The sequence below is a fragment of the Chrysemys picta genome, chromosome 6, assembly GCF_011386835.1.
Source record: "Chrysemys picta bellii isolate R12L10 chromosome 6, ASM1138683v2, whole genome shotgun sequence".
Taxonomy (NCBI): domain Eukaryota; kingdom Metazoa; phylum Chordata; order Testudines; family Emydidae; genus Chrysemys; species Chrysemys picta.
This window is the reverse complement of record NC_088796.1, coordinates 126,055,812-126,068,898: the sequence shown is the minus strand read 5'-3', so window position 1 is coordinate 126,068,898 and position 13,087 is coordinate 126,055,812. Positions and strand designations below refer to the sequence as shown.

The 13,087-nt window shown below is 45.7% G+C and overlaps 2 protein-coding genes across 4 annotated transcripts in view; one reads left to right on the top strand and one right to left on the bottom strand.

The window, feature by feature from the left end:
• IDUA (alpha-L-iduronidase) overlaps nt 1-13,087 on the bottom strand; it is a 73,271-nt gene that overhangs the window by 21,228 nt on the left and 38,956 nt on the right. For all 3 annotated transcript variants that reach the window (XM_065549790.1, XM_065549791.1, XM_042845372.2), the window contains 5 exons: nt 6,860-6,942; nt 6,124-6,231; nt 4,314-4,409; nt 3,498-3,700; nt 2,197-2,376 (listed from right to left, as the gene is read on the bottom strand). In XM_065549790.1, coding sequence (XP_065405862.1) covers nt 2,197-2,376; nt 3,498-3,700; nt 4,314-4,409; nt 6,124-6,231; nt 6,860-6,942 — 670 coding nt within the window. The remainder of the gene's footprint in view (nt 1-2,196; nt 2,377-3,497; nt 3,701-4,313; nt 4,410-6,123; nt 6,232-6,859; nt 6,943-13,087) is intronic.
• Nucleotides 1-13,087, top strand: part of SLC26A1 (solute carrier family 26 member 1) — a 63,481-nt gene that overhangs the window by 19,579 nt on the left and 30,815 nt on the right. The window contains exon 2 of the mRNA XM_024110767.3: nt 11,479-11,584. The gene's annotated coding sequence lies outside the window, so the exon portion shown is untranslated. The remainder of the gene's footprint in view (nt 1-11,478; nt 11,585-13,087) is intronic.

The window sequence follows — 13,087 nt, the reverse complement described above, 5'->3', positions numbered from 1 at the left end:
TTTGTCTTTGTTAAACTTCATCCTGTTTACCTCAGACCATTTCTCCAATTTGTCCAGATCATTTTGAATTATGACCTGTCCTCCAAAGCAGTTGCAATCCCTCCCAGTTTGGTATCATCTGCAAACTTAATAAGCGTACTTTCTATGCCAATATCTAAGTCGTTAATGAAGATATTGAACAGAGCCGGTCCCAAAACAGACCCCTGCGGAACCCCACTTGTTATGCCTTTCCAGCAGGATTGGGAACCATTAATAACAATTCTCTAAGTACGGTTATCCAGCCAGTTATGCACCCACCTTATAGTAGCCCCATCTAAATTGTATTTGCCTAGTTTATCGATAAGAATATCATGCGAGACCGTATCAAATGCCTTATTAAAGTCTAGGTATACCACATCCACAGCTTCTCCCTTATCCACAAGACTCGTTATCCCATCAAAGAAGCTATCAGATTGGTTTGACACGATTTGTTCTTTACAAATCCATGCTGGCTATTCCCTGTCACCTTTAGTACTTATGTAAAGAGCTCTCATTAGAGATATGATTTCCATCCACATTTTCTGTCAAAGTAATGTTTCATTAGTGACCCCATTGTACTTCATGTATAAGAACTTAGCAGCGTTTTGCCCTTACTGTTGCACCAATTAGAATCATTGGGACATGATGAGGATCATTCATTAATGGACCATGTATGCTATTAATTGCAATACAAGAGGTAGCCTTATGGTCAAAGTATTGGACTAGCGCTCTGGGCTTACACTCGAACAGTACTAAATAACTCCACTGACCCCGGTGGAGTTGCTTTGGATTTACACCGATGTAACAAAGTGCAGGCTTTGGCCCCAGTTCCAATTCCTTGCTGAGTGACCTTGGGCATGCCCCTTTTATTCCTCTGTAAAATGTCCAACAATGCAACAAGGAGACAGATCAAAAGCGTAGGCCAGAGCAGAAACGTGAAGGGTTCTGCAGGCAAAACCCCCAAATGTTTAAATTTTTTGCGGGGTAATAATAAGGAGCCAGTGAAGGGCCTGAGAGGAGACTCGCTTTCTTGAAAGAGTCAGCTAAAAATGGTGTGACATAAGCAGTGATAAAGCTATCACAAGTATACAGTGTAGTCATAGCCGTGTTGGTCCAGTATCTTTTCGTGGCCCAACTTCTGTTGGTGAGAGAGACAAGCTTTTGAGCTGACACAGAGCTCTTCTTCAGGTCTGGGCAAGGTACTCAGTGACACTGCTAAATGCAGGGTGGAACAGATTGAAACATGTGTTAACTACTTATGCTAAACAACCTTTCCCAGACCTGAAGCAGGGCTCTGTGTAAGCCTGAAAGCTTGTTTCTGTCCATCACAAGTATACCACAGACAGGAAGTATTTGAGAAACGAGATGCGCCAGCTCACACTTAGAGGTTTGTGCACATCCAATGTGCAAACCCAGTCGATTTTTCGGGTCAATACTCCCATGGGCTTTCCAGGGACTTAGAAGATCCATCTAATTGCTCCCATCTCCTCTCCAACTGCAAGGGTACGGTTCAGCAGATACCACAGGGAACATTCACAGGTTGGTACAACTGGCATGCTCCCATGAGGAAGTGGTCTCTTCCCCAGCATTACAGTTGCCTCCATGGTTACGTAGTTCTGCACTGCCCCCCTAACTCAGGGCCATATGCCCATTGCATGGCCTGCCCCTTGGTGCAGGAAGTAGTAATGAGGTCATGTCAGCCCTCCGTGCAGAGACCTCACCCAAAGTCCAAGAACTACTGCATTAAGCGGTCAAGGAGGACAGTAGTGGTGCTTAGGGCTTTCTGGGAAAGGGTGATTTTTGTAGTTGTGGGTGTATAATGCACCACAAGAAGATAATGGCGAGCCTATTACAGGGAATGAGGGAAAGTGAGTTTAGCCAATCCTGCAGAAGGATTCACGGTAACAGTGTCCCCAGCACATTCTCCAGTTCTCATAGGAGGAGGAGTTTTCATAGGGCTGTTTTCTACAGGGACACTCGGGAAAGGGAAGATGAATTCGCTAAAGCTGTGAAGTTAAAGCACCTGACACCCTGGTGTGAGAGCATTCAAACCTCAGGATTTGGCTTGTAATTTTTTCCTGAAGTCCATTCAGAAACCTAATAAAACATTCTTTTGGCAACACACTTGCTCTGCAGATTAGCTTATTAGGTGAGGACACTAAGTGAGCGTTGAGTTACCTTCACCACCATGGCTGCATAGGTCACATCAGCTCTCCACGTTTGTGGAACTGACCATCCAACGAGTGGGTCTGCTTCATCATTGTATACAGGAACCGAGGTGAAATTTGGGAACAACTTCTGAATTTGCTCCATTGCTTCTGTTTCCTGCTCTAAGATGTGAAGAGAACTTCCAGCTCCCTGTAACAACAGGCATCCCATTCATGCAAAGTGAGGAAGCAAAGTGTCATGTACGGTACTCTGAACAGTGGTTCTCAAGTTTATTTGATTAGGCCTCCCATCTTTGTGTCTGTAGTAGTTTCTTGGGCCCCCCCCCCAAGTACATATATCGATTAAAAAAAATCAACATGCAACTCTCACTAAATATTAAAAACAGTGAAACATTGATTCAAACAGAGCCAACGATTCATTGTAATAAGAACAAAAGCAAAACTGCGATTGGGGTCTATTCGTTTACCATTAAATATGCCCACTGCGACATAGCAAACGGATTAACGTGCAGATGGCACCGACTTTGTATAATGCTAGGCAAGCTTAACAGAAATCCACCAAAATGCACAGCACCATCTAAGGACCTGGTATGGCTGGAGGAGTCAGCGTTGCTAATTATTCATGGCTGTGGGTAAAATGTGTGCAGTGAGGTTTTTTTCCCTAAAGCTTCTCACACTCCCCCTGCCCCCGAATACATTCTGTGCCCCCTCAGGAGGGCCCGGACGCCAGTTTGAGAACCTCTGCTATGAAAGACAGAGCACAAGCACGTATGTCCCTGTCAGATTTGTGTGCGGTGTTGTAGCTGTGTCGGTCCCACGCTATTAGAGAGGCAAAGTGAGTGAGGTAATATCTTTTATTGGAACTGAAGAAGAGCTCTGCGTGGCTCCAAAGCTTGTCTCTCTCACCAACAGAAGTTGGTCCAATAAAAGATATCATCTTGCTCAACTTGCCTGTCAAATTTAACATTTCTACCCTATCTGCTCAGGCACTAGAACTGTTGACAAGCGGTCAAGACTATTGTTTTATAGGGGAAAATTGTATATTTCCCCCCACTCTCCGCATGTGAAAGTAGCAGAAAAGTTGTTTTCAGGTGGAGACTAGATATGGAAGCATTCCGCTTGGAAGGAAGTTTGTCTGTTAGAACAACTTTAAAAGGCCCTCTGGAATTGTAATGGTTATGTACCCCAGTACAGGCAGAGCAGAATTCTGAAAGTGAACTTCATAAACAGTCAACCTTAGCAATAAATTGGATTAAGAAATACTCTCCTGTACACTTTTCTTTATTAAACAGCTAAAAGCCTTGAACTGACCTTCTTATGTAGGGCTATGTAGTCCAACCTCACACCAGTCGCTCCAGTGAAGAAGTTGGTTCCATTGTAGCAGTGATGTAGAAGACTCCAGCAGATGGGCGACTTTGGGAATGGATGGAAAGAATCTCCTGGGCCTCCAAATTTCAGTAAAGAACTAGCTTCTCTTAACCCTTCTGAGCATGCGTCGTAATAATTGAGAAACCCTAGAGTCAGAGCAATTACGTATACAGTACATGGTTACAGCTTAAAATTATAACGATGTCTCGATTCAAGTTACCGAAGAGTACGGACGGTCCTCATATTGCTACAGCAGGCTGTGAGCAATTAGAAAGTATAAAATGTGTTTGAAGCCACCTTTTTCCACTTCCTCTCTCCATTATCGATCACAACAGGGGTCTCGAAATCCCCTCCCTTGGTTTCACAGTCTCAGCAACAGGAAACTCCTTTAAAGGATTTTGCCTGGGCAAGCTACCAAGGTACACAGCTATTAAAACACACGGCTTTAAAGCAGAAAAAAAACTTCAGAGCACAACTTTACTTTATAACCAAACAGTGAAAAACATGATTGTATTGGCGTCACCCTTTCTCCCCATTCCCCACCCTCATTTCTGTTTTCTCACATGTTAAAGTCTAACCTGAGACTTCATGAAATTCAGGGCAGGAATGCTATTAATGGAAGTTATGTGGATCACACCCAGGGCCAATCCCTTATAAAACAGAATATACATGTATATATCCTATTATTTATCACCCACCTGTCCCTACCCTACTCCACCCCCACACGAATTAAATCAAGGTGAAAAGAAACAAACTTACCTTTGACACTCATTGACACATTATCGAAGTCATGGTGATCTGGCTCGTTCCAAGTTTCAAAATTCCATTTGGCAACATGTTCCAATCCATATCTATCTGCAGATGAAACTACCTTTCATTACTGCCCGGTACGCTTCCATGTGGTAACGAATAATTCATCACTTCAGGGACAGAGCTCAGGACCAACCCGCCGCCTTCCAAACATAGTGGATTAAATTCTGCCCTTTGAGGTGCCTGTGCCGCTCCCATGGATTTCAATGGCCGTGGTATGCCTGGGTCAAATGGCTGAATTTGATCCTCTGTGACTAAAAAGTAGCTTCTCTTTCACTCATTCTCTGTGGCTATCAACATCAGCTTTCTTCCTGTCCACCACTGTTGTCTATCTTGCCCTTTACACAACCAGCGTAAGGCTATGGTGGGATCCAAATGATAATGTTCATTACATATGTACAACATGCAATGCCTTCCTACCTATAAACACATGGCTGCCCTGGCACAGCTCTGGTAGCTTCCGAAGCAAAGACAGAGAGGGCTGCTAAAGGCCATGAATTATTCAAAGACTTGCTATCTAATTGCTATAAACTACAGCCACACTTGCAGCCTTGTTCTCTTTGATGCCCCTCTTCTTCTCTCCTGACCAGGACTTTGCTAAATCATGTCACTTTTTGGTCAGTCTTCAAAATCCATCCCTTCTTCAGTTCTCATTCCTGACATGGTCATTGACTTCCGGTGTGACCCTGGGCATGTCACTTAACTTGTCCGTACCTCAGTTTACCCATCTGGAAAATGGGGGTAATGGTATTTATTTTATCTATTTCCCAGGGATGTGAGAGACTTAAGAGGTTCATTATTTGTACGGGGCTTTTAGCTGTGGTTGAACAGCACTGTGGAAGTGCTAATCCTCATAGACTCATAGAATATCAGGGTTGGAAGGGACCTCAGGAGGTCATCTAGTCCAACCCCCTGCTCAAAACAGGACCAACACCAACTAAATCATCCCAGCTTTGTCAAGCCTAATCTTAAAAACCTCTAAGGAGATTCTACCACCTCCCTCATGATTTCAGCCTACATAGTTTGGCTTAGCCTAATTTTTTATTGGGCTACACACTGTATTTGTTGTTTTGAGTGTTGTATTGTCTAATGTTGAGTGGTGAAAATGAAACTAAAAAAAGACAAGAAGTGGAACTGGGCAGATAATTCTCAGCCTCAATTAGAACTCCTCACTCAATGGGCAAGAAACTTAAAAGTACTGAGCTCCATGACTTGTTTCAAGTGGTTTCAGTCTCTCAGCCTTTTAGGAAGCTTTTTCCAAAATTGAGTTCAAGAATTAGTATTGCTTAAACCAGGGGTCGGCAACGTTCGGCACGCGGCTCGCCAGGGTAAACACCCTGGCGGGCTGGGCCAGTTTTATTTACCTGCTGATGCGGCAGGTTCGGCCGATCGCGGCCCCCACTGGCCGCGGTTCGCCATCCCGGGCCAATGGGGGCGGCGAGAAGCGGCGCGGGCGAGCGATGTGCTGGCCGCGGTTTCACGCCGCCCCCATTGGCCCGGGACGGCGAACCGCGGCCAGTGGGGGCGGCGATCGGCCGAACCTGCCACATCAACAGGTAAATAAAACTGGCCCGGCCCGCCAGGGTGCTTACCCTGGCGAGACGCGTGCCGAACGTTGCCGATCCCTGGCTTATATAAACCCACTCAAACCTCTCCCATTTACCCAATTGCTACTATGCATCCTGAAATCAAGTATAAACCACAGAACTTTGGAAGAATAAAGGACTGATGATTAAACAATGATTATTTAATAACTCACCTATGTATCTCTTGGCCAGAAGTGCAATTAGGCTCCTCCATCTTATAACCTGTTTTTTGTCTTCAAAATCTGTAAAGTATCCTGAAGGGCTTCCCATCAATTCAAATCCTTAAATAAACACAAGAAGTCTAACTCCCCATTTTCATGAACTGGTTTATTTTTGATTAGCTAAGGAAGTCATTGAGTCTTATTGACACTTAAGAATCTGAAACTACACAAGACACAGGAAATTAGTTACATTAAATGGGCTACCTTTCCTGAGGCCACACACTAATTCCACACAAATAGTTACTTTGGTCTTGAGGTCGTTCAAACTCATTGCTTGTCAATGAAATCAACAGTATTAGGAGTTACCATCTCAGCTTATGAACTGGAGGGTGACTCAGAGGTACTGGAGGTGTGTATAGTTGTATATGGGTAGTGAAAGCAAGATGAGTTTAGGAACGTGTCCTCTTTGGTCTCTTCTTGAGCGTATTTCAGCGAGGAGAGTTAATCACAGCTTCCAGTTCAGAGTCTCAGATTAATGCCAAAGCACGTACCAGTAAAGCCCTAATGTGCTGCTTTACATTATTCCCAGTGTTCTGTGTGCAGAATTTCCATTTACATTAATGGGAGTCAAGTGTAAGTAGAAGCGAACTAATTTTGGACCAACATCTGCTCTGGCAAAAGCTGTTTAGTCTGATGATTGTACATTTGATCCAACATGTTTAACGGACCAGGAAAAAGCTGTCCTTACCTGGAATGAGTTTGTTTTTCCAGAGAAGATCCATCAAGTTATCCAGACTGGTAAAGTTGTAGTGAAGTTTTCCATTTGTCACGCTAAAGAATATAGGCAATCGAAAGATACAAAACAAAGAAAATAGCTAAAGTAAGCAAGAGAGACTGAAATATTAACATGACAAAGCAGGTCCCTAACTAAATTTTGATTGTCAGTTCTTCTGGCCAGCAACTGTATTACTGTTCATATAGCATGTGACACACTGGTGCAGGGCCCCGTTTTTGGTTGACCCCTAGGTGCTACTGTAAAACAAATAATAGCATTTGTTAAATAATGAAACTGTATCACTTGTATACTTAATATAAACGAAACCTTTGTCTCAAATAGATCAACTGCTTTAGTTATATAATTCACAGCAACATTTCAGTTGTTTAGAAATACATATGTTATTCTTTATTCTGATTTTAAAACAGTTTTGCCATAATGTGATTATTCTAACAAAGCCAGCATGTGGCTCCAGTAGAAAGAAGGCTGTATTACGTCTGGGTAAGATGCCCATTCTCTTCGGGCACACAGGACCAGTATGATACTTCTAAAGGATTTACATATGAGATTTTTTTCTTTTAAAGTGATAGGTGTCTATAGCATCTAAGCACAGGCTTTTCCTTGCCCAGCCCATGGCATTTTCATCTCCCAGAGGCAGGAACATAAGCAACATAACAGATCTGATGAGAGAGCAGGGGCTTTTTACCCATGCTTTCACTTGGACCCTGTGTTATTTGAATCTCCAATTTCTTACCCATGTACAAAGCAGCTTTACCAAGATTTTCTCCACTCCACTTGCTTTCTTGCGGCCACCAACTTGTTGCCTAGTACACCCCGGTCCAAAATGAAAATATGCCTGACTGTTTAATTCTCATGATTTTGATTCTTACTCTGGTTGTTTAGCTGGATTCTTCATTGCTTTTGGCACAGCTGAGGATTAATGAATATATTTGCTGGGTAAGTGAGAAGGTCTTTCCTGCACCTGTGGAAGCACACACCTACAGTAACGGTGTTCAAATTTTAACAGCCTTTAATATTTTCCATATATAGTGTGAATGTAAGACTGCCATAAAAGCCATTCCCGGCTTACATCTAGGGCCAAATTTTTGGATGAGTCTCCTTCTAACCTCCTGTAGCGAGCGGGTGTGGCCTCTCTCGGAGACAAACGGAGGGACAGCCGCAAGCCCCCCCGGTGGGCAGAGCCGGGACACCAACGCCCGCACCGCCGGAAGCAGAGGGGCGGGACAGGAACCAGAAATATAAAAGGCCAGCTCTCCAGCTCAGTCAGAGAGGAGCTGTTGGCGGAGAAGGACATCTCTCACCCACTACTGGGGTTGCCATTAGCCATTTATCCCAGTGAGATGGACGACGACCCCGGGACCCAGGTACCCCCGCTCAAACAGGAGTGTAGGAAGTAGCCATGGGGAGCTGAATATAGTTCGGCTGTGTTACTGACTGACAGCCAGCCAGCGTGTTGCGGCTGGATTTCCCCGCTGACCTGGGCTGGGAGGCAGTGGAGTTGGGTGGGCCCGCATCCCCCTAACCCCTGCCACCCCACCACAGGCCAAGAAGTCTGCGTTTGTCAGTGTTCCACCAGAGCTAGGACCCCTGACTGTTTGCTGCCCCGCCCTGTTTGAAGGCCTGGGCGAATAGACTGGTTACTGCGCTGTCCCGAGTACAGGCCTCGGCTTCCTGACTTTGCTGCCTGCCCTGTTCGAGGGCCTGGGCTAACAGATTCCTTAGCTGCTCTGTCCTGAATACCGGCCAGGGCCACCTAACTGCTTGCTGCTTCGCCCTGCCAGAGGCCCAGGGCTTGTGGACACTCCTGCTCTGCCTTGACTGTATGCTAGAGCCCCCTAACTGTTTGGTGCCCTGTCCAGTTGGAGGACCAGGCCCCTAGACTCAGCTCTGGATTACCCCGCCGAGTGGCAGAGAACCCCATGCTAATTCCCCCCCTGAATTGTGCTTGTTCAGAGGACTTGCAGTGAGGGGGCATGGCCTCCCTCCCAGATGGATGGAGGGATAGCCATGACCGCCTTACACCTCCTTATATGTGCATAACACTCGGCAAGCATTGGCAGGTCCAGACCTGTGCCAGAACCCCAATCTGAACACTTGCACATAAGGATTATAATTTGTCCCACAAAATCCATTTGTCCTAATTAATTTTGCAGGTGTAAATTAACACTCGCTAACAGCATTTTTCATGTTCATCTGCAAAATGTGCCCAGGCGTATGTGTGCATTGGTTATTTTTTGTTTTGTTTTGCCTACAGGCTGAATATTTGGTCCTGAAATTTGTCTTTGGTAAATTTGAAACTTGATTTTTAAATTCATGGAGGGTTTTAATAACAATATCTCCACTTGGTTGTTCTGGCACATACCTATTGTCCAGAAAAAGAATAACTATAATCCTATGTAACAATCTTCTGAAAATGTAATTTATTGTTGCCTTGGCATAAGACCTGTGCGTGTGTAAAAACCGATTCACACCATATTCAGAGTAACTAGTTAATTAACCATTTAGGGATTGATCATAGTGCAAGAGATGAGCATACTGCATAGAAATGCAAGGCAAAAAGTGGTAAACATGATAGGGAATCCAATATTGGACTCTTTAAATCATGTAGCAGGGGAAATTGAGAGACGGAACTTCTGCCTCTTTTCTTTAACTTTATGGGGCAGATTTGAATGGAGAGCCTGGAAGTTTAGTGATCCTGGAGCAGTGCATGAACTAGGAGGATTTATAAAACTACCTAGAGAAGATGTTGGTGACCTGACGAGGAACCAGGACTGTCAGGATAGAATCACAGACATGTAGCGCTAGATGAGACCTAGTCCATTCCCCCACGCTGAGGCAGGACCACGTTTCGCTAGACCATCCCTGACAGGTGTTTGTCTAAGCTGTTCTTAAACCCCACCAGTGACAGGAATTCCCCAACCTCCTTTGGAAGCCTATTCCTGTACTTAACGATCCTTGCCGTTAGAAAGTTTTTCCTAATATTTAACCTAAATCTTGCTGCAGATTAAGCCCTTTACTACTTATCCGACCTTCAGTGGACATGGAGAACAATTGATTATTGTCCTCTTTATTACAGCTGTTAACATATTTGAAGACTGTTGTCAGGTCCCCCGTCAAATTGGTGGAAACTATAGTAAAGAACAGAATTATCAGACACACATAAACACGCTTGGTTGGGAAAGGGTCAACACGCCTCTTGTAAAGGGAAGTCCTGCCTCACCAATCTATTAGAGCCCCCTAATAATTTTCATTGCCCTCCGCTGGACTCTCTCCAATCTGTCCACATTGGGATAAGAGGGAAGGTCCTCTCACAGATCAGTAACTAGTTGAAAGATAGGAATAAATGGTCAGTTTTCCTAATGGAGAGACATGAACAGTGCCCCCGACCCCAAGGATCTATACCTGAACCTGTGCCGTTCAACATATTCATGAACGATCTGGAAAAGGGGGTGAACAGGGAAGTGGCAAAGTTTGCAGACGATACAAAATTATTCAAGATAGTTAAGTCCAAAGCTGACTGCGAGTAGTTACAGGGGAACTTTCTAAAACTGGGTGACTCAGCAACAAAATGGCAGGTGAACTTCAACGGTGATAAGTGTAAAATAATGCACATTGGAAAAAAATAATCCCAACTATACATAATCAGTAATGGGTTCTAAATTAGCTATTACCACGCAAGAAAGAGATCCTGGAGTCAGCATGGATACTTCTTTGAAAACTTCACCTCGGATGCACAGCAGTGGTCAAAAAGACTAACAAAATGTTAGGAACCATTAGGAAAGGGATAGAAAATATCATAATGCCACTATGTAAATCCATGATATGTCCACACCTTGTATATTGTGTCCCGTTCTGGTAACCCCATCTCAAAAAGGACATAGTGGAACTGGAAAAGTTTCAGAGAAGGGCAACATAGATCATCAAAGGTATGGAACGGTTTCCATATGAGGAGAGACTAAAAAGATTAGGGTTGTTCAGCTTAGAAAAGAGATGAATGAGAGGGGACATGACAGAGGTCTATAAAATCATGAATGGTGTGGAAAAAAGTGAATACAGATGTTTTATTTTCTCTTTCACGCAATAGAAAAAAATGGGGGGTCACCTGATGAAATTAATAGCAGGTTTAATATAAACAAGAGGAAGTACTTTTTCACACAAAATCCCAAGTTAACCTGTGGAACTCACTGCCATGGAATCTTGTGACAGCCAAGAGCATCACTGGGTTCAAAAATGAACTGGACAAATTCCTGGAAGATCAGTCTATCAATGGCTATTGGCCAAGATTGGCAGAGACACAACCCCATGCTCGGGGCGACCCTAAACCTCTGACTGTTGGGAGGAAACACTACATACTTGCCCTGTTCTGTACACTCCCCCTGAAGCTTTGGCATGGGCCACTGCTGGAGACAGGATACTGGGCAAGATGGACCATTATGACCCAGTATGGCAGCTCTTAGGTTCTTATATTATCAGTCTTCTTTTCTCGAGACTAAGCAGACCCTGTTTTTTTAAACCTTTCCTCCTAGGTCAGGTTTTCTAAACCTTTTATCATTTTTGTTGCTCCCCTCTAGACTCTCTCCAGTTTGTCCACATCTCCTAATGTGTGGTGCCCAAAGCCAGACACGGTACTCCAGCTGAAGCCTCACCAGTGCAGGACCACCTTTGACCTGCATTCAGGTAAAAAAAAAAATTAAGTCTGACAGTCAAGGTCCAAAGCTGAATTTGATTGTTGCAAAGAGCAGTTCTGCTCACTCAGATCCATTAACGATATTTCCAGTTTCACCTTGCGTCCTACTAAAATATTTGCTTACACGCAGTCAGCAAGTATAACAATGATTAACTTTACTTTCATGCAAAAAACCTGAAAACACAATTCAAACAATAAAACAGAAGTGTGTCCTTCTGACTTCAGGGGTCTAATTCAAACAGAATACATTGTAAAAAAAATAAGGCCCTTGTCTTCCCTCTTAAGCAGATTGTGTGCTGCCATCCATTAGAGAAGTGGCTGCATTTCAGTGATGCTGCATGCATATAGATAGAAGCCTTTCTGTATTTATTTCTGCCGGTAAACCGCATTAACAGAACCGTGACTTACTTGGAGGCAGATTAGGGCAACCCACTCTAGGGTGACCAGATACCAAAGACGAAATATCGGGACGCGGGGGGGGGGGGGGGTGGGGGGGGGGCGGAGCAAAAAAAAACTAAAGCTGCCAGAGCCCCGCCCCCGCCCCAACCCTCTGGAGCCGCTGGCTGCCCCCCGGCTCTGCAATCAGAGATGCAGCGCTCGGCTGCTCCTCTGCCCTAAAAACCAGCCTCCCTCCCGGCACGGGCTTGTCCCGCCTCTGCACTCAAAGGCTGGTGCAGGAGGCAAAGTCCCGGGGGGTGGGGTCGGGAAGACCGCAGGAGCAGGGGGCAGCGAGAACCCACCCGGGGCCGAGAGAGCCCCGCAAAGGAGGCACAGACCCCCCCTTCCCCACCCTGTAGCTGCCATAAGCTCCAGTGAATAAACGCTTGGGGGGAGCGCTCCCCCCTTGGTGTGTGTGGGACTGCCGAGCCGAGCCGCTTCCTTCTTCCCCCGCCGCCTCCGCTCCACTCACGGGTGGGAGGTTTCGGGTTACAGCGCCCGCACCCCAGACCCCCCACAGCCGCCGCGCCAAGAGAGAGGCGCAGACTCGGAGCAACTGCCCGACCCCCCTCCTTCCATGCCCCCTCCACACATCCCTCCTCCGCTGGCCTCCAGGCGCAGCTGCTGCACCGCACCACTCTCTTAATCTTCATGGCGGCCGCGCCACACACGCTGGTGTCCGGCCTCCCTCCAGCGCTTGCGCCGCCGCCATACAGCTGATCAGCGGGCAAGCGGTGTGCGTGGGGAAGAGGCGGGGCCAGGGGAGCTATCCAATCGGGGAAGGAGGGGTGGAGTCGGGGCGGGGAGGGGGGCACGAGCCGGAGTGGAGGGCAGAAATTGCTTCTTTGTCCAGTGTCCCGACCAAACATCGGTCGGGACGCGGGACAAACAAGTAAATATCGGGACAGTCCCGATAAAATCGGGACGTCTGGTCACCCTAACCCACTCCCATTAATAAGCAGTTAGTTGTCAGTGAGAGTACTTCATCCTCACAATCTGGCCCTTTAAGTGTCAACACTTGTTGTGTGGTTGTGCAGAAACGACACCTGCTTCTC